The sequence below is a fragment of the Euleptes europaea genome, chromosome 13 (genome assembly GCF_029931775.1).
Source record: "Euleptes europaea isolate rEulEur1 chromosome 13, rEulEur1.hap1, whole genome shotgun sequence".
Taxonomy (NCBI): domain Eukaryota; kingdom Metazoa; phylum Chordata; class Lepidosauria; order Squamata; family Sphaerodactylidae; genus Euleptes; species Euleptes europaea.
The window spans coordinates 45,494,436-45,519,958 of record NC_079324.1 but is presented as its reverse complement, the minus strand read 5'-3'; the positions used below and the strand labels follow the sequence as shown (position 1 = coordinate 45,519,958).

The window sequence follows — 25,523 nt, the reverse complement described above, 5'->3', positions numbered from 1 at the left end:
CCCTCCTGACAGGCAAAGCGGCTGACTGGATGGTCCTCCAGTTTGACACCCGCTCTCGTGCGATTCGTTCCCTCAACAACTTCATGACTGCCCTGAGAAGGAGGTTTGAGGACCCCTTCCTGGGAGAAAGAGCCAAAACGGAACTTTTACAATTAAAACAAGGCTCTGCTACAGTTCGGGAATTTGCCGATGAATTTCAGCGCCTGGCAAGTAAAATTGTAGGTTGGCCCGAGACCACCCTAATCCATCATTTCAGGGAAGCCTTGCATCCTGACATTCTGAACTGGTCTTACATGCGGGGCGATCCCGATACCCTCGAAGGCTGGATCCTATTAGCCGAGGAAGTGGAAAGCCGCCGCCGCTTTATTTCTCTCGTCCGTCAAAAGCACAAGGAGAAGGGCGCCCAAAAGCCTCAACCCAAGGCACCACTGCTCGTCCCGCGAAATCCCCCACGTCCGCTCCAGGAACGTGAAGCCCGATTTCAGAGGGGTGCCTGTCTTACATGCGGAGAAATGGGCCACTTTGCAGCCGTTTGCCCACGCCGCCAGGAATTATTTCGTCCCAGCACGACAACCCGCGCCCGAGGTCGTCCACCACGCAGAGGCACCGCGGCCACCCGCAGCGCAGCTCCGGGAAGGCCCACACCCTCTGCACTCCATGCCGGGGACCCAGCCTCCCTGCCTGCTTCCAACGACCCCGCCGGGTCTCGGATTACAAGTGCCCCATTGGGGGACAGCTTTCCCTCTTCGGATGAGGAAAACCCTTGGATTTCTCCAGCCTTAAACCTGGAATCTCCCCTCGACTTGTCAAAAAACGGCTCCGGTCTGTGGTGAATGGAGCATCTCCACAGACCTCTCAGGATCTTCCTATCAAACCGAATGCTCCTACCAAAATCAAAGAAGTGGACTCCACCGTCTACGTAGATGCAGTTTTACAACAACTTAACGGAGGTCCACAAATCCCCGTCAAAGCACTAATTGACTCCGGTTGCTGTCGCACTCTCATAAACGAAGCCACGTTTGCTGCCCTCAGAGCCGACTCAGAGGCTTTACCCGCCCCCGTCCAATTTGCTCAAATGGACGGGAGCCAATTCCAGGGGGGTCCAGTTGATCATCGCACCATAGGGGTGGCAATGGGAATTGGTTCCCACTGGGAACAAATAGACTTCACTATAGCCCCTATCCGATTTGACGTGGTCTTGGGAATTAACTGGATTAAAGGACATAGTCCCAGTATTGATTGGGGAACAAACACTATTTCTTTCGCTAGTCCCACCTGCGACCAGCATCGGCAAAACTTTGCTCTGCCATTTCCGCCCGTTCCAGCGTTAACCTCTACTACTCCAGTACCACCGGCTCTACCCGCTGTATACCGGGACTTTGAAGATGTCTTCGACCTTAAGGAATGTGATGCCTTACCCCCCCACCGGGCCTCAGACTGTGCGATTGAAGTAGTAAAGGACTGCACATTGACCAAAAGTAAGATTTACCCTATGAGCGCTTCCGAGCGCACTGTCCTCCGGGACTTTTTGGACAAAAACCTCGCCAGAGGGTTCATTCGCCCTTCGAATGCCCCAAACTCGGCCCCCGCGTTTTTCGTCCGGAAAAAAGAGGGCGACCTTCGCCTGTGCATTGACTTCAGAAAGCTCAATGCGGTTACCCAGACCAACGCCTATCCTATCCCATTAATATCGGATATTTTGGGACAATTACAGGAAGGCCGTGTATTCTCTAAATTAGACTTGGTGGAAGCCTACTACCGAGTCCGTATCCGCGAAGGAGATGAACACCTCACTGCCTTCTCTAGCTGTTTCGGAATGTATGAATTCCTTGTAATGCCGTTCGGATTAAAAGGGGCCCCGGGGGTCTTCATGCAACTCATCAATGAAATCCTACATGACCTTCTATATCGTGGGGTGGTGGTCTACTTAGATGACATTCTCATTTATTCGAAAACTATGGACGAGCATGTGACTCTGGTCAGAGAAGTTCTACAACGCCTGCGTAACCATCAACTGTTCGCTAAACTAGCTAAGTGTGAATTTCACCAAAGCAAACTCACGTTTTTGGGATACATCATCTCCCACCAAGGTCTTCGCATGGACCCCGCCAAAGTCCAAGCCGTCCTCGATTGGACTCCCCCCACCAACCGTAAACAAGTACAGCAATTTCTGGGATTTGCAAACTTCTATCGGGGATTCATCCCTAACTTCGCCCAAGTGGCTCTACCCATTACGGACCTACTGAAAACTAAGGGAAAAGTGAGCTCGGCTGCCTTGCCCTCCGCAAAAATCCTATGGACTGAGCAATGCCAAGCCGCCTTTCTGGCCCTCAAACGCCTCTTCACTTCGGAGCCGGTGCTACGGCACCCAGACCCAAATCAAATGTTCATTGTACAAGTCGATGCTTCCGATGTAGCCATGGGAGGGGCTCTCCTCCAACAAGGACCGGACGGTCTTCTTCACCCTTGCGCTTACTTTTCAAAAAAATTTGCGCACGCTCAATTAAACTGGCCCATCTGGGAGAAAGAGGCCTCTGCAGTTCATCATGCACTGACTTTATGGCGGCAATTCTTGGAAGGGTCTAAAGTACCCTTTGAAGTTTGGACCGATCACAAAAATCTAGCTGCCCTCACGGGGTCCCATAAACTATCGGCGAAACAGCAACGGTGGGCGGAGTTCTTTGCTCAGTTCCGTTTCACCCTGAAGCACGTCCCTGGGAAGCAGAACGTTCTCGCGGATGCCCTCTCCCGTTTACCACAATATCCGGTGAAACTCGAAAGACCCACCAACTCTCTGTTCACCCCTATGCAACGTGGGGCCCTACCTATGCTGGCTGTGCAAACCCGATCCCAGCATCAACACACCTTCCCTAACTCGCAAGCTCCGCCAGCCCAACCGGCTGCCCAGCCGCCACCGCAACAGACCGGAGTTCCCGCCCCTCCTACCCCTCCGACCGCTCAGCCGCCTGCAGTCTGCGCGCCGCCGCACGTAAGCACTAACCCTATAACTATTTCTCAAATCTCCGGGACCGACGGGGGGGCTCCCTCCAAGCTCCCCATCTCCGAATCCTTTTTAACGGTCCTTCGGGACCAGTGCCTTTTAGAACGTTCCGCTCATACCCTACCTCCTGGTGTTTTGGAACAAGGGGGGTCCTGGTACAAAGACTCAAAATTGTATGTACCCAAAGCTCTCCGGAAGGACGTTTTACATTTAGCTCATGGAGCCAAAACAGCTGGGCACTTTGGGTTTCTGAAGACCCTTCACTTATTGCGCAGACAGTTCTGGTGGGGGGGAATGCGTTCCGACATTGACTCCTTCATCCGCAGCTGTCCCGTTTGTGCCGCTGCGAAACGATCGCAGGGCAAACCCCCGGGATTGCTACAACCTCTTGAAACGCCCAGCAGACCTTGGGAAGTGATTGCTATGGACTTCATGACTGATCTCCCTCTCAGTGGGGGTAAAACTGTGTTGTGGGTTGTTACTGATTTGTTTTCTAAGCAAATACATTTGATTCCATGTGCAGGGATCCCCTCTGCTCAGAAACTGGCCCGCCTCTTCGTAACGCATATATTTCGTTTACATTCGTTTCCGCGTAAAATAATTTGTGACCGCGGAAGTGGTTTCGTTTCTAAGTTTTGGAAAGCTTTCCTCAAGTTGGTGGGGGTGGAACAGGGAATGTCTAGTGCATACCATCCTCAAACTGATGGTCAAACTGAACGTGTCAATGCTGTACTCGAATGTTATTTGCGTTGTTATGTTAACTACCACCAGGATAACTGGGTAGAACTGTTACCTTTAGCAGAATATGCCTACAATAATGCCATGCATCAATCCACAGGTTTTAGCCCGTTTTTCGCTGTGTATGGACAAGATTTCAGTCCCATCGTTCCTACAGATGATGTAGAGGGGGAGGGGAACCCCGACATTGCCTCCTGGGCACACGCCCTCCGTACCACTTGGCCCTGGCTCGTTAGCAACCTCGACCGGGCCAAACGTAAATACAAAGCGCAAGCTGACAAACATCGCTCCCCCGGGGGTGATCTGCAAGTGGGTGCTTTGGTTTACCTTTCCACCAAAAACCTCCGGTCCACCCAACCGTGCCATAAACTCAGCGCCAAATTCATTGGCCCTTTCCCCATTACTCGGGTCATAAACCCTGTCACAGTGGAACTGGCTCTCCCCAAATCTTTGAGGCGTGTGCATCCTGTTTTCCACATAAGCCTCCTCAAACCCCATGTTGCTTCTCCACGGTGGCATCCGGACCCATCGCCTGCGCAACCCATCATGGTGGGGGGGGAAGAACACTTCGAAGTCTCCAAGATCCTTGACTCCCGTATTCACCATGGTACTCTCCAGTATCTAGTTCGTTGGAGACATTTCCCCCCTGCCTATGACGAATGGGTGCGCGCACGGGATGTCTCCGCCCCCGACCTCGTCGACGCCTTTCACATTGCTTACCCGAACAGGCCAGCCCCCTTGCGAACTGGGAGGGGGCCTTGAGGGGAGCAGAATGTCAGGCTGTTATCTCGGTTTCGTTATTGCCTCTGTCTCTGTGCTGTATTGTCTGCCCCCCAAGGTCGCATGCCTAAGCCTAAGCCTGGGAACTCAGCTCCTGGGAAACTGTATTCCTGCGTGTAATCTCCCGCCTTTCCTGCCTTATAATATCTCTCAGCTAGTGAGCCTTTCATAGCTGTCATTTTATTCGTTTGCACTGTATGCCTATTTGATCAGTAAAATCCATCTGTTTGGACTCTATACGACTTTGTGGTGATTTCTGGTTCTGTGGGCCAAGGGCTGACAGCTAGTAGTTCTTTAAGGCCAGCAGAGAGCCAACAGCAGGGTCAGAAATGTGTATTATTTATTTATTTGGAATATATTCTGGCACCTCTTCAGAGTCCTGCTCAAAGCGGCTTACAATTAAAGGAATATAACAATAAGCCATTACAAACAAGCCACTGGACATCAACAGTGTAAAAACAATCTATAAAACAGACTTCAGACCAGAAGCAACCATTTAAAAAACTGTTAATATAAAACCCCTAGTTATACCATGCTGAACTATCTCAAGAGCTCTTTATGGCTACATAGCAGAGAACAGGGTGTGCAGCTACCAGCAACAGGCATTGTAGCTGCGCATCCTGATCTCAATGGTTAATTGAGCGTGAGACTCGTCAATTCTGTTTTCCAGATCTTTAAGGCTATTTATTTATATTACTTATAGCCCACCTCTTTCACTGAGGCTCAAGGCTAATGGCACAAAGTCAGTCAGTGCAATCAACAGAATAAGACATCTGATAAGTAAATTAATAAGACCAAGATTACAGAAATCTGAAAACTAAGCATATGTATTAGACATGATCCACAAAAAAAACTAAACATTCTTGACGGTGCCAGGCTTGCAACAAGATTGTATCACAGTTGTAGCCATGACTGATCTGCTCCAGAATGCTAGTATCAACAACATCTAGTCAATGGTCAGCTGTCTACAAGTATCCACAGAACTTACTTGTACTTCTCATTGATATTGGAAATCCTCCAGGCATTGTTCATATCAAAACCCATCCTTTCAACCTCGTTTTTAAATCTTGATGTTACATGATCGCCTAGGTATAAAAAAAGGCAAAACTGCACTTAATTTTTTATACGATACAATTTCTCTCACTGATTTAGAAAGAAAAAACAACAACAACAGATCTGCTGAATTTCTCTCCATTGCAAAAAATCTGTATTCAGTAGCTATCTTTAAATGGCCTGTGATTTAACTGGGTACTCACACAATGAAAAATCAATAGTCAACAGTTTCATGAGCAGTATTAAGACTCAAATCTCTCTAGATTTACCCAGGAACCACCACAATGATGTTTCAACAGATCAGGTGCAAGCACAACAGCAAATAGAAGCTCAATTTATATGAATTAGTTCTACCAAACTCTCAGGGAGGGTTCAGGTGACACTGTACAACCTCATGTGTGAAGTAAAGAACCTGCATTCATTTTATTGCAAGTATGCTAATTAAACAGCTGCCAATTAATATATTTTCCACCTTGCATGGGGATGATACCCAGAAAGAGCCTTGGCCACTTACCGTGAAGACTTCTTCTGCTCAGAGGGACGAAGGGCATCTTCAAGATGGGTGTTTCCTTTTCCTCTTAGCTCAGGAGGCAGGATTAAATATTTAAATTTTTTCTTGGCTTCTGAGGGTAAACGCCCCCTATAGCCAGGTAAATACTTTCCAAGCCTTATAAGATTAGTAGATAAATGCTGACAGAAAAGTTAAACAACATTCTATTGTCCCCAGTATCTCTCTGGTGAATGTTAATAACGGTAATTAAAAAACATCTATCTTAACGAACTATCAGTTTGTGTAGCTGAACGTGAAACTGTAGTGAACTGTTAGGAAACTGAAAACTCAAACCTGAGATGGACGTCTGGGAGGGCAAGATGCCCTTCGTCCCTCTGAGCAGAAGAAGCCTTCAAGGTAAGTAACCAAGGCTCTTTCTCGGCTCAGAGGGACAAAGGGAATCTTCAAGATGGGACATACCAGAGCAGTCCTCGCCCAGGGAGGGTTAGACGTCCTCTAATACACTTTGCAGAACTCGTCTGCCGAAAGCTGCTTCAGCGGACGAGTAAATGTTCAATTTGTAGTGTCTTACGAATGTAGACACAGACGACCATGTGGGCCGCCTTGCAGATTTCGTCTATGGGCGCCTGTCTGTCGAAGGCCATCGAGGTGGCCATGCTTTTAACGGAATGAGCAGTTATGCCCCCAGGTATAGGTAGTTTACTTTCCGTGTAAGCTGTTTTAATGCATTGTGAGATAGTGCGGCTGATAGAAGCCCTGGACATTGGTTTACCCTTTTTTGGTTGTGAAATGTTTATAAATAGTGACTCTGAAGATCTAATGGTTTCTGTTCTGGATATGTAGACATGTAATGCTCTACGCAGGTCTAATGAATGCCACGACTTCTCTATAGGTGTCTTTGGATTGGGGGAAAATGATGGTAGAACTATGTCCTGCCCTCTATGAAATTTGGTGTTACACTTGGGTATAAAAGAATGGTCATGTCTCAAAATCACCTTGTCCTTCTGGAAAATTATAAGACCAGGACGAGTTGACAGTGCTCCTAACTCCGAGACTCTATGAGCTGATGTTATGGCTGTTAGAAAGAGGACCTTCATTCTCAACCATTTTAAGCTCACCTTTGTCAGAGGCTCAAAGGGTGGTTTTGTGAGTGCTGTTAGCACGGTATGCAGGCTCCACGTGGGAAATCTATGTTTAACCGGTGGAGAGATTTGAGATATGCCTTTAAGGAATGATGCTATGTGAGGATGCTTTGTAACCCTGTAGCCTGCTACTTGTGGTACAATAGTGGCTATTGCTGCCAGCTGTCTTTTTAGCGTGGAGATAGCCAAACCCATTTTGTGACCCTCCTGAAGAAATGACAGGATGCCTATTGTGTGAGGTTTGATGGGATTGAATTTCTTGCGCCTACACCATCTAGTGAATGCTTTCCAAGTTGAATTATAGATCCTCTGTGTAGAGGGTCTCCGTGCTGCCAGAATGGTGTTAATAATGTCTTCCGTGTAACCTAGCTTGGACAATCTCCTGCGTTCAATTCCCAAACGGTCATTTTGTACCATCCTGGATCGGGATGGCAAAGTGGACCCTGAATGAGAAGGTCTTGTCTTACTGGTAATCTCCAGGTCCTGTTGTTCGAGAGCTGTATCAGTGTAGGGAACCATGGCCGCCTGGGCCAATGTGGCGCTGGCCAGGGTGCCGTCAGTGCGTCCGTCTGCTCGGCTCCTACCTGTGTGTATCTGGAGTAGTATCTCGGAATCTGGTGGTTCGCTTTGGTGGCAAACAGATCCACGAACGGTGTCCCGAACTTTTGTGTGATGCTGCGGAAAACATCTGGGTGAAGTGCCCATTCCGCCTCGTGTAGTGTCTCCCTACTGAGCCAATCTGCTTGTGTATTTGTGATTCCCTGTATGTGTTCCGCAGAGAGAGACGTTAGATTGACCTCTGCCCACTATAGAATCGATAGTGCTTCCTTGTGTAGCGTTGAGGATCTGGATCCCCCCTGTTTGTTTAAATGTGCCTTTGCGGCCACATTGTTCTGATTAAGATGTCTTTTCCCTTGACCAGATGTTTGAAACTCTGTAGAGCTTTGAATATTGCTCTGATTTCTAGAGCGTTTTTGTGTAATTTTTGTTCCTGGGGGGACCAGGTGCCCTGTGCTATGTGTTCGTGAAAGGTTGCTCCCCACCCCGTCGTGCAAGCATCTGTGTATAGTTGTTCTGGAACGGGATATATGAATCTGAGGCCCTTTGACAGGTTGTGTTGGTTTGACCACCATATCAGACTGTTTTTGGCCACCCTGGAAAGGAGGACATTTTTGTCTCTTTTCTTCTGTATGTCTCCTTGGTACGGTCTGAGTAGCCACTGTAGAGGCCTCGCATGTAGGTGCGCCCACTGAACAGTTGGTATGCACGCTACCATGTGTCCCTGTAATTTGGCGAGGGACATTAGCTTGCACAACCGGGAAGCGTATGCCTTCCTTGCTAGTGTGGAGATGAGTAGGATTTTTTCTTTTGTGAGAAAGAGTTTGCTTTGTTGTGTATCTATTTCCACCCCTAGGTGTGTCAATTTCTGAGAGGGGTTCAGTTTGCTCTTTTGTAATTTATTACAAATCCGTGTGTTGTCAGTGTGTCTAAGACCATGTTTGTATGAAGTATGCTTTGTTGGATTGAGTCCGCACAAATCAGTATGTCGTTGAGATAAGGATATATCCTTATCCCTTTTTTGCGCAAGTTTGCCAACAGGGTGATTAGAACTTTGGTAAATACTCTCGGGGCTGATGTTAGTCCGAAAGTGAGGGCTCTGAACTGGTAGTGTATGCCCTGGTATAAGAACCTCAGAAAGCGTTGATGATGGGGGTGCATGAGTATATGTAAATATGCCTCTGTTAGATCTATGGAGGTTAGGAAGTCCATAGGTCGTAGTGCCTCCGCAACTGACTTTAGTGTCTCCATTCTGAATCGCCTCAAAGGGATAAATCTGTTCAGGAACTTCAAGTCTAGGATGGCTCTCCATCCTCCATCTCTCTTGGGAACTGTAAAGAACACTGAATAGACTCCCCATGAGCGTTCCAATAGAGGCACTATCTCTACTGCATTGATGTCTAACAAGTGTTGGATCGCTGTTGAGGTTCTGAGCAGCTTGTCCTTGTTTTTGGATGCTGGCGAGATCATTAATCTGTTTGGAGGTATGTGGGAAAACTCTATCTTGTAACCGTGTGTTATTGTGTCCATCACCCACTGGTCCGGTTGGGAGGAAGACCATTGTGGGTGAAACAGTGTTAGCCTTCCTCCCACAGGCAGCGTGTTGGCATCACTGTTTTGGTTGTCTGTTGGGTTTATTCCCTTTGTCTCCTTAGAAGGTTGGAAATTTTGACCCTCTGCTGAATCTTCCCCCTCTCCGAAAGGAACCACGGCTCTGATTCCATTGGTTCCAATGGTGATCTGGTCTATATCTTTGTAATGTATGATAGGATTGAAAGGTGGATGTATTGGATGAACTTTTGTTATCTTTGTTCAAGTACTTAGGCAAGGCTTTTTTCTTGTCTTTGGTTTCCACTAATATGGAGTCCAGTTTATCACCAAATAGGCATTTCCCTTGATAGGGATAACCCATTAACACTGATTTACAGCGGTGCTCTACCTGCCAAGGGCGGAGCCAAAGTGCTCTCCTAGCAGCTGTTGTGGTAGCCAAGGCGCTAGCTGCATATGTCATTGTGTCTGTTGAGACGAGAAACCCCTTCACATGCCTGTTTTTCCTCTTGGGGAATGAGTTGTGTCAATTTTCGGGCCCAGATAATTGCTGCTCTGGAAACCAGTGCTGAGGTCACTGAGGCTCTGATTGCTAAGGCAGCGGCCTCGTGAGATTTCTTGCAGGCCAGCTCTGCCTTTCTGTCAGCCTGATCTCTGATCAAGGCCTGCCCCTCTTCTGTAACTATGTCTGATGTGTGTAGTGCAGTGACTGGTGTTTCCACCAGAGGGATTTTGAGTATTTCTGAGGCGGTTTGATCTAGATTATAAAACTTCTTTGAGTGTATAGGCCATTGCTTGGAGGCCATGGGCTTCTCCCATTCTGATTTCATAAGGGACAAAAAATACTCAGGCACTGGAACTACTTTGTCTGGTGTCTCACGCATATGAAAAAATTCTCTTGACCCTTTTTTTGGTTTGAGAGTATGGTGTTTCAGAGTCATCTGAGAGATCAAGAGCAGCCAAGGTTTTTGTAAGCAATAGAGGAAATTCCTCTGCATTAAAAACTCTGGATTGTTTAGGCTGCTCCACAATATCTTCCCCATCGGAGCTGAACTCCCCTTCTTCTCTCTCATATTTGTCCCCTGTAGAAGACATAGAATCATCCCCCTCCTTTCCCTGCGCAGTCTGTTGGCCAGAACTGTCCTTTAGTGCCGCTTTGGTTGGCCATTTACCGTCCCCAAAGGTGTTGGCCTCATTATTAATAGGTGCCCGGTTAACCTGGTCTCCCATGTGGGGATAAATTTGGGACTGTTGTAATCCTTGCATTTGCTGGGAGTACAAAGGAGCGGGGGGGGGGGAGGCTGAACCGCTCTTAAAACTTCTGCAAAGGAGTCCTTTATAATTGAGGAGAGCTCTGCCCTCAAAAAGAGCTAGCCCGCCATCCTGCAAGAGGGGGGAGAAGGTCCTACCGGTAGCCGGTGTCTCAGTTGAGGCTTCAGGTCCGCGAAAAAAGGGCGAGACACCCACGGACGAAGCTCCATGAGGCAAATGCGAACCGCTAGCCTCTTGTGTTTGTTTTTGTATAAGTTGCGCAGGAGAAGCGGGCGCCGCTGCTGTAATCCCTGCGTCAGACTCTGGGGTAGTACGGGCTAATGGCGAGCCGCCAGCCTCCTTGGTGCGCCCCAGGAGAAATTTGCCGTCGCGAGCGACTGACGCCGCTGTGTTCTCCGGGCCGCTTGCCGTCGCGAGCATTTGTCCGCCTCGCGACGGTGTGGCTGAAGAGCAAGCGGTGGCGATGAGGTGTTTTACACGCTTGTTGCTGGCCGAGACGGCCCTCTTTCGCTTGCCTCCGCTGCTGGAACTCCCTTTTCTTTTAGGTTTAGCCCCCAAGTCAGAAAGTTGACTGGTGGAGGGCATATTAGCCTCGGATGGCTCTGGTAAAGCCGTTAAGAGGCTTGGATCCAAATTGACTGAGGCGATGAAGTTATCGTCCTGCCGGTCCGCCATTTTGTTTTGGCAGGAAGGATCCTATTAACTATGATTTTATCCCTCCTATTCCCTCACGAAAGAATAGGAGATAGAATAATAAGAGATAGAATAGTAGAAGAAATAAAGTTTGTTAGATAAGAAGGTTATTGTTAAAGCTTGGAATTTCTAATCCTAATAGCTGAGAGCTGCAAAGGACTGCTCTCCCGATCAAGGCAGGAAATAGAACTGGCTATAGGGAGCGTTTACCCTCAGAAGCCAAGAAAAATTTTAAATATTTAATCCTGCCTCCCGAGCTAAGAGGAAAAGGAAACACCCATCTTGAAGATGCCCTTTGTCCCTCTGAGCCGAGAACAGAACAAGTGTCACTTATGCCTTCACAAAGCCATCATTACACTTCTTATAAATTTGGTTATACCAGTTACTTGATTATCATTATTTTTGTGTGTGTAATTCTCAAAAGGAAGGTTTGCAGGCCTGGAAACAGAACAGGTATCTAATTCTCATTTCTACATTTTTGCTGACCACAAGATTTTTTCCAGAATTTAGCTCTCCTAAAGCAAGGACACATAGTGCGCTAAATACATGTGAGTACTCTAAGATGCTCCTTGATCCTCCTATGTACCAGGGATGGCCTCAAAAGTAGTTGTAATATATATTCAGCCTTCCCACAAGATTTTTGGGGAGATGTGGGAGCGACAACAGGAAGCATTCTTATGGCACAAAACCTAATGAAATACAGTCCTCAAACAAAGCCCAGGCACTGTTCTGAACGTCCTTACTGATCTTTATGTAACCTATCCTGTTTTGGGAGAACCTCAAAGAATTAAAGCCAATGGAACTGAAACTTGGGGCAACCTTAAAAAATTAAAAACAATCACTTTAAGCCTATCCTCTTTCAAACACCACAGTGCATGGAAGCTGGGACAAGCCTATAACAACTCTCACATTTTGAGCAGCTTTTCTTTAAACACCAGAACGTGTGTGGACAGGTCTGACTGGTACCTACACAATATTATCTATTTGTATAATTAAGAATACAAAGACTGGGCACTTTGATTCAGCATGCTCTTCCTCCACACATGCCCAGCTGGTTTGCAAGCAATTATTTGGTGGGAAAAGAAATGCAGCTTTTTGCATTAGCAGTCTAGTTCCTGTCTTCCTTGCTGGTGTGTGTGTTAAGTACCGTCAAGTCGCCTCCGACTTATGGTGACCCTATGAATGAAAGTCCTCCAAAATGTCCTATCCTTGACAGCCTTGCTCAGATCTTGCGAAATGAAGGCTGTGGCTTCCTTTATTGAGTCAATCCATCTCCTGTTGGGTCTTCCTCTTTTCCTGCTGCCCTCAACTTTTCCTAGCATGACTGTCTTTTCCAGTGACTCTTGTCGTCTCATGACGTGACCAAAGAACAAAGTAGCCTCAGTTTAGTTATTTTAGCTTCTAGGGTCAGTTTAGGCTTGATTTGATCTATAACCCACTGATTTGTTTTTTTTGGCAGTCCACGGAATCAGTAACACTCTCCTCCAACACCTTGCTGGTACCACACGGGATAACCAAGCAAAGGTATCTAGTCACTAGAGATGAGTCTCTTGTGACTTTTCTTGGAGGTGTTCTCTTAGACAGGGATGGTGCTCCACCTGCTACTTCACAGTGGGAACACTGGAGGAAGTGGTGGTGTGTGGAGTTAAATCACAGCCTTTACTTAGCATCTAAAGGAAGGTGTTCCCAAGGAAGATGATCTAACACTGTTCGTTTCCCGGCACTCCTCTGCCTGGCTTGCCTTTGTCAGAAGTAAACAACTGGGCTGCTTGTCACACTAAATCAGACAGGGCTGATTCAGCTGTTTGATGAAAGCCCCTTTGACTGTGGAGCAAGTTTTCACTGAGTGCAGCACCAAAACCTGCTGCTCCAAGCCTCAAGCCCTACAAAAACATAGCTCTGTGCACTGCATTTCATTAGTTAATTTAACAACTGAAAGAATTTATTACAGCCCAGATAGTGTCTATCTAAATAGCCAACCACACCATTAACATACAGGCATTAAAGGAACCCTATAGCTAGGCCAGGTCTCTTCTCCCATCAAAGATGGCAACATGGCATCAATTTTAAGGCTTACAAGTTCAGCTGCTTTTGTGTCAAGCTCCTGGCTCTCTTACTACCATCTTCTAAGGAGTCCTACTCCCTTTACTGCAGTCTATTAGCCAACAGCCTCTCCTCCTGTGGCTTCCCGGGCTCTCAAAGCATCCTGCAGCCTCATGGAAGCCCATAACACCAGTAACAGGCTGCAGTCTCACAGGCCCAATGAGGTGGTAACAGCCTGGTTGCGCCTACAGGCCGCCATTTGGAAACCAATCAATGAATTAATTTTGACCTGAATTAATCTCAGGCTGGTGACAGAAACGCTAGAATCAATTCTAATTTACAAGATAAAGAAGTTAGCGCAGGTAGCATGTATCTCATTTATAACTGGATGCTGCTGTAACACTAGTAGAGAGTAGGCATTTTGTTATTTTCTGTATTTTTCTACATGCATATATTGTAGGGCTGGGCCAAAATGCAGTGGGGAGCAGAGGGGCATATTTTATAAATAACTTTGCCTTGAGTGAGATGTACTGTGCTGTTTTGGCAGATGTTCACAATGGCCTGCAAACAAGGCAAAAATGCTTACCCGTAAATACTGAAAGGAGGAAACACTCCAATATGGCTTTGTGATATCAACATGCTGTCTATGTGATCATTCAATGGCTAGGATTGCTTTAGGAAGAAGCCGATGTTTTTAAAAAGTGGCACAAAAAGCTGTAGACTGGAGAAAGAAATGGCTGCAAATGGTCAGCAATGTTCAAAACGGAGAAGATTTTTCCACAAAAATGTTATCCCCCACTTTTGCTCCAAATTCTCCCAGGCAAAAAACTAGTATAGCGCTAAAAACTGTTACAAGCTCACTCATTTTGGCATACAAAGTGTCTACATCATACCTGGTCTACACAAATCACCATGCTGTTCTTTCTCACTAGCGTACACCTCCATACACCAGGCATGGTAAGCAAATGAAAACAGATCTTCTATCTTTGATGGAGGACGGATTGCATTATTCAGCCGTTTAAGCCATTCTTGACACTGCTCAAAGGTAGAAAACTGACACCTGTTTTTTTAAAAAAGACAGATCTATTAATTTTCACCGAGATCCAAGCCACAGTATTCACACTAAACCAGAGTAGAAAGCATTCATGAGCTTATTTGATGGCAGAGAAACTGTATGCAACAAATACAAAAATGCAGTATAATGCCATCACCCATAGAATATCATAAGTATTAATATGTGTGAAAGGTTTGGAAAAGAAGGATATTTATATTTAAAGTATTAAGCTAATCTCATGTTTCTTCTGAACAAACTTTCATTCCTTTTCCATGGTTATTTGAATTATTTTTCCAATCAAGCAAAGGTTAGCATCACTTCTTGCCTTAAGGGGCATATCCGGCATATCTTTGCTCATCTAGGCCTAAGCCATAGAATAGAAATTTCAAATAAGTTGGATCTTGGATCACACTAGCTTTTCCACTAGTGAAAAAGGGAGGAAAGGGGTCGGTCTCCTATGACCACCAAAAGGTTATGATGGGGATCATGGGACTGCATGGACAAAAGCCAAATAGAAGGGAAGATGTAATATGAGGGGAATCTGGTGAGACTGAACAAGAAAATTAGCTGGATCCAACCTACAATCTTAGTGCGAAAGAGGGGCTTAGTTAAATGGATGCCATGGGCCCCATGAGCTGTAATCCCAAAGGTATGAAAGATGAGACCCCAGCTCAAATTCACTATTTTCTGATTAAAATGAAAATTTGGCAGTAACTATATATAGTTGGTACTTAATGCATAAAAGGTGGCTCATATATATCCAGGGTCTATTAGTGCTTGATGGAGATGTTCCTCCAGTAGAACAGATTTCATACATAGGTTTTGGACCTGTCCTATTAATCAACCTTTCTGGTAACAAATTCTGATTATTATTTATGAGCTTACAGGTTACAATGTGCCACAAAAACCTATAGTTTTGTTGTTCTACCTAAAGGAAAGTGTCTTGGCCACAGATAGGGAAATACTAGTTACTTCATTAACGGCAGTGTCACAGCGTATTGATTCCCAATGGAAATCAGAAGCATCTCCTTCAAGTGACTGGATTTTGAGAATTTGGAAATAGCATTAATGTCTAAGTTACTGTACCACCATAGTCTTAAGGATGTCAAGGTAAAATCAGATAAATTCATCGAAAAATGGTCAATGTTTGTAGCAGCGTGAAATGATAAAATCAGAGATGGGATTAGACCTTTTATGTTCTTTAATCTCTGTGATAACAATACTTCTGTAATTAAAAATTAAAATAAAAAAACAAGCAGAAATTCATACCTTGGGTTCTACCAAATGCTGACCAGTTTCAACAGTCAATGCAAAAAGAAAAATACTTGGAAAATGTTGTTGTATCATTTAATCTAACTGGTGTGGCAAGATGTATGATCTTGTTTCAGCTTCTGTGTCATGAGATTTAGAGCCATGACATTATTAAGGTCTGCATTTGGGACTAAACCTTCCTTGATCGCCCTGACAGATTATCTTTGCCAGGACAGCAACAGGAAGACAGCATCTCTGGTAGTTTCCCTTGGTCTGCCAGTGGCTTTCAATAACACTAACCATGACATCCTTCCTGGGTAGGCTAGCTGAGTTGGAAGTTGAGGGCACCGAGTTCTGGTGGTTTTGCTCCTACCCAGCTAGTTGTTTTTAGCTGGTGGTACTGGAGTACTCTGCTCAACTCCATAGCACTCTATGGTGTCCCAACAAGGTGCTATCCCTCAGGCTGCTTAACATCTGCATGAAAGTATTTGGAGAAATTACCCAGGGATTTGGAGTAAGGTGTAACCAATGTGTGGATGATACCCAGCTCTATTTCTCCTTGACAACTTGATGTGACCCGCCCTGAGCCTGGCCTCACCCAGGGCGGGGAAGAAATTGAATAAATAAATAAATAAATAAATAAAATTTGCTTGATGCAAATGGGTTGGTGGAAGTCCAGAACAGATGCTTGGATAAACAAATGAATGGATCAGTGCCAATAAACTAAAGCTGAATCCAGACACTGGGAATTCATTATGCTGCTACAATTGGGACACCTTCAACTCTGGTTAAACATAAATTGTACTGGATTGTGAAATGTTCTACTGGATAAGTACCGATAACAAAATGTTGCCCTTAGAGGGAACAATCCAGAATTATTTTTAAAAGGCCACTGACTGCAGTATTGTCTAACCTCCAAGGCTATTTATACATACCTTATAACTTTACAGTCCTTACAAGTCAAGTGAAGCTGAAATATGTCCCGGCATTCAACGTTTTCTATAAGCTGTAATGGAACCTGCAATTAAAAAGATTAAATGGCCTTACTCAAAGAGGCTCTGAAACGGTAGTTTCATTAGGATTTATTAGATAATTCGGAACCTGAAATGAGCTATTACTCTTAAGTGAATGAACGCTCTCACGCTTTGCTTCCCAAATGAACAGGCACCATGTGTTAAATCATGAAGAAGGCTACATTCTTGGGAACATTAGTGAAGCTATGATAGGCCATATTAATTTAACCTCACCCTCCTGCTTTGACCCTAAGTTACCGCTGTTCTCCACTCGCATAAATGCATGCCATGTTGCAAAAAAACAACAAAACCCACTCCTAGGGCTGAGCATAGGGATATTCTCCACTGTGTGGGTGATATAAAAATCTGCCCTCTCCAGCCCCGATATTGGCATCACCAGAGGACTGCAGCTGAACAGTACCCCAAACACACAGCTTGTATACCAATATGACTGAAAGGAAGCCTCCTATTTACATGGGATGAAATGAAATGCCACATCCACAGGTATAGTGGAATATGTCAAAGGCTACCCTCCTTAGACCGCGACTGACCCAGAATATGCTGTCAAGCACCTAGCGGTGCAAGAAATGTACTCTCCCAAGTGAAGCGATACCCAGACATGCCCATCATAACGATGTGCATCTTGCTAGCATTTATAAGTTCTGCACTTCTTAACTCTTCATAACTCAGCTTCTGGTGGAGAAGACTGCGCACTCCACCAGAAGAGCAGCCAGTAAGATCAAGCAACAATGGAAGCATTGTCTCCAGAATTCATGGCATACACATTCACCGTACAAGTGGAGAGGGGATGGTCACAGAGGCCAGACTGCATCAAACAGAGATCCTCCTCCTCTCACCCCTTAAGCTGAATGGAAACAGGATGGCAACAACTCTGCAACTGGTAGGGAGCTACAGAGGACAACAACCTGTTAGATTAAGAGGAATCACACTAGTGGAGAAGAGAAAGTACTAATGTAGCCTTGCTGACTGAGCCTCCCTTCAAGACAAGGGCTTCCTTCATGTACTTCTCTGTCTTCAGAACCAAGAATACAGAAACAGAGCCACACGTGGGCTCGGTCCTCAAAAATCTCTCTGGCCTAGAGGACAAATGGCTTCCTTCACACTTTGGCATCTGATTAAGAAAAAGGCTTTCTGAGGAAGAATCAGCTGTCTTTTCCAGAGGGAAGCCTTGCCACATTATCAAACACGTAGGTACATGTGATCTGGTAAACATTATATACTTGCAGAAAGCTTTTGCTGAAGCCCCTTGTTAAATGTTCATTCCAAGTATTTTCTCTGTAGGTCAGTTCCTCTTTTCCCTTAATACTTTCTGAGATTTAACTTGTGCATCTAATTTTAAACGCTTCCTCTAACTTATTGGTTCAAACAGATGTTTCTTAGCACCCTCTTGTCTTTCCCCGTGGCCAGTGCCATGCCTTCATTTGTTTAATTTCCTTCTTTCCTTCTGAACAAACTTCCTTTATCAAATATAGCCTTCTGCATCATATACTACGAAGTGTGGCACACATACTTCCTAGAAAAGACTTCAGTATCATGCTCCATTATGTCTTCTTGCCATGCATACCACTTCACTTTGCCATGCAAATACCACATGCCCTTCCACTTTTCTCAGTCCATTTGACAGTCTAAACCTCTTTTCCTGACCAACTTCCATGCTTAAGTGTATCACAAATCAAGTCACACCATGCAGTCAGTTCACTCTCCAAACAGCAATTTGTTGAATCCAACAGAAGTATACCAGTTCTGAGTATAAAGCAATCAATTTGCCTTTTAGTGATCATGCAAAGCTGTCCAAGTTGACCAGAGTCATTTTCCTGTGGGCAATTGCCAGTACTTAAACTAGCTTTGTCTTAACAGATGTGAGGGGGGGGAAATAACATTTCTGAATTTGCTGTGCTTTGTAGATAAGAGCTACTTCTAGGGATATTAAATGACCATAGATAAGCAAGGGGAAAAATCAAGACTTTAACTGAACCAAAGGGGGGGGGGGGAACATCATTAAAATTCTCATCTCTGACTCCTTAAATCCTATTGTGCCATATTTCAAAATTAATTTCAAAGTCTCAATTGTTCTCTGTGGCATTCAAAACCACATAAACATATTCATTTCTCTACATTTCCCATTTCCCAGATGCTAGAATTCAACTGACTTTAACTGAAGCCAACCAAGAGACCAGCCTGAGCATTCAAGTTTAGATTCGCACAGAAGTTGTCACTCTTGGGTGTACAAATGATCCCACGGATGAATGTGTCAACATTTTTGAAAGTCACAATGCCATCAGCTTATTACTTGGTCTACTGAGCCTTTTGTCTTCTCTACAAGGAACATCAACTTCCTATCATTGGGTCATCCATGAATTTATCCACTCAAATGCCTCATGCACAATAGCTCCAGCCTCTATTGCAAGGTGAGCATTGGTCAGCACACGTTTATTCTGTTCCAAGCAAAGGTGTAGCAGAAAAAAAAAGTGTTGTATAGTATCACTAGTTTACTTACTGAGGTCTCACAAGCAGCAAATTTACAGACATTCTATTGAATTGTAAACAAAGAACAAAATTAGAATAAAACCAGAAGGCACACTTTGGACAATTTCAACCAGATTTCACTTCCCCTACCTCTCACATGCCAAACATCAGTAACTAGGGGCCGGATTGCCAATGTCCTACCCACAATATCCAGCAACTTCAGGAGTATTTTTTTTTGGGGGGGGGGCAGGTAACAGTAACAAAATTATCAGAATTTCATGTCTAACATTACATGCTAAGTGCCAGTAACTTTGCAAGGAGCCCATTCATTTTTTCTATTAGATTATTAATGCTCACAGACCTTGCAGCATAAAATTTAATTATGGTAATCACATCAGTAAACCTTATGCTACATTTACTTAGTTCAGTGAAGGCGCTAAACTTGCTCTTCAGAATGCTGAAGATCACAGCAATATATGTTCAGTGACAACTGAAGTACTTGTTCTCTCAGACAACTATCTCAGTAGTTCTTCACATTTTTAACACATATGTGAATGCCAACAACACTGATATACTAGGATCAGAGAACAAGACCAAATCTTACTATGGAATGACAGGCTGAATTCTAGTCTACCTCATTTCATTAACATAACTTCCACATGACTCACAGCTAGTGAGGAGGTATGAAGCAAAAGAAACATCACTTGAGATGTCAGGTAAGGTTTGCAGCTGCAACCCAAGAGAACTGTTGTAACTTGCAACCTGAAGGATTATGACATGGGAGCCAAAATACATGATTTTTGAAAATTACGCAAAGCATTTCTTGCCCTAATCAACATTTTTTAAAAAAGACTGCAACAGATCATTAAAACTCAGATTGCCTGACCACATTAGCACAAACAGCAAAGAGGGACCATAGAATCTATTTCAAGCAGTGGAACAGCCTTCTCCTAAATGAGATTCAGTGTATCACAACCCAAAGAATGCTTGTCACAGAAAACAAACCCTTCTCTCTGCAAGTGGAGCTACAGATTTCAAATCAGTGGGAAACTGAATACTACTGTTCTGTTACCTGTTGACATTATTTCCAGAGGTTGCAAAGATATTCACACGGAACTACCAATCTCTGACTGCATATTAAGGAAGTTGCAGCTCATGCTCCTCCAACAAGTTTATTTGACAGAGTCACGAGCTAAATCACCTTTCCTGAAGAGTAAAGGCAGAAACTAACACTTACATTCACAATGGATTCCTTAAATTTGATGTGAAGCCTGTAGTTGGAAAGTGCAATAATGGCATCTTCTGCTCGTCCCACGTATTCTGTGCTTTCACCATGAAGTTCTAGAAAAGGGACCTGCAGACAAAATGGAAAGATAAAAAAAAACGACTCTTCAGCTCTGTGGGTGCTAGCGCACACACACACACACACACACACACACACACCGTTAAGTATAAATATGAGACATGACATGATAAGACATATAGCACTTATGCTTACAGAAAGCACTGCTAGAACAAAACTTGAGTTACAGAAAGACAAAAGAAAAGAGGAAACGTTCTGGTGGAAGTTACTACTACTTGATATTCCCATAGCAAAAATAACATTGCTGAAAGTGACATTCATATAGCAGGCAGTTAAATTCAGAAGAAACTTTCAGAATTCCTCCTATAAAAGGGCAGTGTGTGGTCACCATTCTCAACACACGGGGCTCACAGGAGAACAGATTTTGATAAATGTTTACCCCAAATAATTTGGACTCCTATAGCGTAACATTACACCTGTCTGGAACTAACATTTTTAGAGGTGAGGCTTAGTCTAATTTCAGACTTGATAGAAATTTTGAAAAGGTGAAAGAAGGCTAAAATCTCTGGAGCTATTTGGGGGGGGAGCAAACTATTTTTCTACATTGTACACAACTGCAAGAAGTACTTACTTGGGTAATTTATATTTCACCTTCCAGCTACACACACATACACAGAGAAATCCAAAATATTCATATACATTGTCCTGCTGAAGAATGAACTCTTCCAATCTGAAGGAAAGGCAGAGATGAAGGCCCTCAAAAGTAAATGATTAAGGCTACTGAGTATTAGTAGTTGCAGGAAAATTTCTCACAATGAAATGCTCCATTTCCTAGACTTTTCAACTCAATTACAAAATAAATGTGTAATTATAAGCATAAGTGCAGCAACAAATTTTGAAGTATAGTTCCATTACACAGATCAAATCAAACTCATTTAACTTCTGCTGTCTGGTCTTGGCTAGAAGGAAGCACTACTAGGCCTGCACATGCTATGAGGAAAAATATAGGCAGTTACCTGGAGATTCTCATCCTCTCGGATCAGCTGCTTCCTGGGGAAGATCTGATTAGCTTGGATGCATTCAAGGCTGTGCTGAGTCTCTTCATCCTGAGAAATACATCATTAAGTTGATTTCTTAGCATTCATACATATTTCTAGTTAGTGAAAAGTTTGAAAAATTTGTCTCAAGACACTGACTAAAGAATTGGTTTTTACAAACTACTCAAGCAAACCTGGATCCCCCTGAATTCACAATCATCATCTATTCTGGCTGGAAACATGAGGGGATCCTTACATGATGCTCATAGGAGCCCATGCAAATGTGTGTATCTGGGCAAACAGATTTCAGAACTACTACTCTCTCTTCCCCAGTCTGTCTCTCTCTCCATTTCAATGTCTGTCGATAGGATCTGCCTGGACATTCAGGTACCGACCCAAGGACAGGAACTGAGTAGCACATTCCTGCAGCTGCCAAGTTCTCCCACAGGGCCTGAAATGGTGGGGGGGAGAGAGCCCGGACATCCAACTATTGTTCATCTTCCAGCAGCAAAGGATCTCCCCACCAAGTATCCCAGCATTTGCTAACTTGCTGCAGATATCTTGCACACTCACACACAAGGGGGTACTTATTCAATGAAGCTCAAAGTGGTTTTAAAAAATATCAACCATTGTAACTGAATGTAAAGGACCACACAAGTTATTTTACATATCTTTCATTTGTTAACCATGAAGAAAGCAGCTTTTGTTTAGGAGCCACAGCTTTTAGAAGCCAGATTATGTATTTACAGTAAATCAAATTATCGGTTTCGCCTATAGTTCAAAATTACTCCATTCTAGGATTGTCACAACATGTGACCTGGCCAGTGGTCTCTTGCAACAGGTCTCATTTAAATGTCACCCAGTGGCTAATTAACCTACATTTTGACTGAAAAATACAGCTCCCACTTCCATCTCAGATGCAGCCTGATCATCAGAACATGAAAGGAACAACTTCCTCCAAATCACAGGCTTTTCAACATGAGCAGTTCACCTACACAAAAAGTCTGCATATAACTGCTAAACTGATATTAAATATAAACCCTGACTACACTGCAAAAACAACTGAAATTCCATATTAAGGAACCCTAAATTGGACACCCTTTATCAATGATAAACAGACAATTGGAAGTCTTTCCCCAAACTCAAATATTGTGATGAGGGCTAGAAAGGATAAAAGGCTAGGAATGAAGGAGTCATGGACTTCAAAACCAGCAAGGCCAGGGGACTTGGAACACACAGGATGAAGAAGAGTTGGTTTTTATACCCCACTTTTCTCCACTGTAAGGAGTCTCAAAGCGGCTTACAATTGCCTTCCCTTCTATTCCCCACATCAGGCACCTTGTGAGGTCGGTGAGGCTGAGAGAGTTCTGAGAGAACTGTGACTAGCCCATGGTCACCCAGAAGGTTTCATGTGGAAGAGTGGGGAATCAAACCCAGTTCCCCAGATTAGAGTCCACTGCTCTTAACCACTACACCACACTGGCTCTCATATGGGAAAAGGAGAGTGGTGCAGGGATCACTAAATTGTGGAACTCCCTGCCCCAGGATGTGGTGATGGCTGCCAACTCGGAAAGCTTTAAGAGGAGAATGGACATGTTCATGGAGGATAGGGCTATCCCTGGATACTAGTCAAAGTGAATACTAGCCATGATGCTAGTACTCTCCAGTATCACAGGAGCATGCCTATTATATTAGGTGCTGTGAAACACAGGCAGGATGGTGCTTCTGCAGTCATCTTCTTTGTGGGCTTCCTAGAGGCACCTGGTTGGCCACTGTGTGAACAGACTGCTAGACTTCATGGGCCTTGGTCTGATCCAGCATGGCTTTTCTTCAGTTCTTAAAAAAACCCTCCAAACATATCTCTGGTGACACCAACCATTAATTTTCAGACATCTCAGAAACCATGCCAACTACAGGATAGGAACAGCCATCTTTCCTAGGATTGAGTTAAATTGAGGGATGAATTTCAGACTTCTGACAAATGACACTTCAACCATATTAGCAAAGTGGTGTGAATGTCAGACTAGGATCAGGGAGGTTTAGGTTCAAACCCCTACTCTGCCATGGAAGCCTGCTGGGTGATTGTGGGTAGCTGCACACTCAGCCCAACCTACCTCAGAGGGCTGCTGATTAAATAGAGGAGAGGCAAATGATATAAACTGCTTTGGGTTCCCATCAGGGAGAAAGCTGGGATATAAATGAAATAAATACATTTAAAAAGTTAAATTATGGTGCAGACAAGGATGACAGAAGGTGATGAAAAAGGATACCATTTAGCCATCCAAACCCCTGATGAATTTGGACAGATGTCCTGCTCCATCTACATCCCTTTTCTTCCACAGAAACATAGGAAAGGGGGCTTGATGTACAGTTGGGGGTGGGGGGAGGCAGTTGTGAATTTCATGCATTGTGCAGGGGGTTGGACTAGATAACCCTGGTGGTCCCTTCCAACTCTATGATTCTAACTCACTCTGACTCCGAGTCACTCCAAAGATGGGGATTAAAGGGATTGTAGTGATTTGGTCCAGCTGGCTAAAGTGCTTCCTAGGAAGGGTCTACCTGCCTTTCTATCTAAACTATTCAAGATAGAGGAACACAAAACTGGTAAGAGCGAGAAAGAATGGGCTCTCCCACTAAAAGCAATGAAGAGCACCCAAAAGTGAGTAGAACTTATAAAGTCAAGAGTAACAGATCTGTTTTCCACATACCTCAAGCAGTCTCAGGAAAAAAGGCCTAGTCTCCAAGACTCAAGGGAGACTACTTCCAACAGAATGTCCACTTCAATGAATGGGGATAATTTATGTACACCGTACTGCAGAATAGCCACAGATTTAACTTGAATCCCTTTTGCAGGGGAACAATGCAACTGGCAACTACGTATTCATATTATGTACTCAAGTGTGGTTAAAGGAAGTTCTACCAATCTTTGCCCACATCAAACAGAAAGGGACAGTGGCAGTATCTTCTGAAGGAAACGTAGTCCCTGTGTTTGGTATAGATGAACTTAAAACCTGCCATAATTATCCAAGGGCTGCCACTCCCCACTTTCTCATACTTCAACCTGTTTTGTCTTGGTCAGTCCTAGAAGAATTTACACACTTACCATGACAGAGCCAGGTTAAGAGGCAAGGTCCTCGTCACCCTTGTTTGCAATACTTTTGTAGCACTGTATATAAAGCAAAGTTCTGAAAAACAAAACAAAAAATCAGAAGATGGGTAAAAAAAATCACCAACCATTAGCAAATATGTAGCTTATATTCATTTAAGGGAGATGTCACAAAAACTTTATACTTTGTGATCAAAACAAGCCAACATCCTTGGGCATGCACACTCCTCTCACTTCTCCCCTCATGTACAATGCCAAAATAGCAAAGCAGGAAGTTTTCTATAAGCCATAATTTGTTATGATGCCTGAATCTTGCAGTTTAACAAACTGCAGTTTGTATTTTCTTATAAACCAGGTCTCTAAACAAATATTTAATTGTGATTTACAATCCCAGGTTGTTTGGTACATCTGAATGTTCCCTGAAATTCTCAAGATCAAAAAGAGTAAACAAAAGCAAGCGCTGAGATTGAAAAATACAGGTACAGATACAAACTCAAGCGGAGTACAACGTATAAAAATGAGAACAACTCTATTTGTTCTGAAAAACTGAAAGGTGGACTATAAATAAAATAATTTCCACATAAAATTGTGAAATGTGTCCACATAATTTAAAAGTCTCTTTTCTTTGCTTAGCATCTCAACTTACCAGCTAGTAATACTCTTCCTTGCGAATAAGGTTCAAAAGTTGTTGATGTTCTGTTGTTTCAAATTGAAAACTGGAAAAAAAAATTATGTTATAATCAAATTGTAATGGTATTTGTTCAAGCCACTTTGAAAACCTAATTGATCAAAACTTTAAAATAAAATTAAAATTACATATTCTACTAATTAACAGCTTTCATCCCAAAATGGTATTTAAGCAGTCAAATTAAGCTATACGAGCCTCTTCAGCTCATTCATCATTACAAGTTAAAAAAAAACACACACGAAAGC

The 25,523-nt window shown here is 43.9% G+C and overlaps 1 protein-coding gene across 4 annotated transcripts in view; it reads right to left on the bottom strand.

The window, feature by feature from the left end:
• The window catches only part of MTMR3 (myotubularin related protein 3), a 53,899-nt gene extending 28,619 nt beyond the window's left edge, over window positions 1-25,280 (bottom strand). For 3 of the 4 annotated variants that reach the window (XM_056859278.1, XM_056859279.1, XM_056859277.1), the window contains exons 1-7: window positions 25,237-25,255; window positions 24,588-24,669; window positions 21,464-21,553; window positions 20,382-20,498; window positions 16,580-16,662; window positions 14,233-14,399; window positions 5,508-5,604 (exon numbers count right to left, since the gene is read on the bottom strand). In XM_056859278.1, coding sequence (XP_056715256.1) covers window positions 5,508-5,604; window positions 14,233-14,399; window positions 16,580-16,662; window positions 20,382-20,498; window positions 21,464-21,553; window positions 24,588-24,590 — 557 coding nt within the window. In that variant the 5' untranslated portion in view covers window positions 24,591-24,669; window positions 25,237-25,255. Of the gene's footprint in view, window positions 1-5,507; window positions 5,605-14,232; window positions 14,400-16,579; window positions 16,663-20,381; window positions 20,499-21,463; window positions 21,554-24,587; window positions 24,670-25,236 lie in introns of all 4 variants that reach the window. The other variant, XM_056859276.1, reaches the window with a different exon arrangement.
• Window positions 25,281-25,523: the final 243 nt, after the last annotated feature.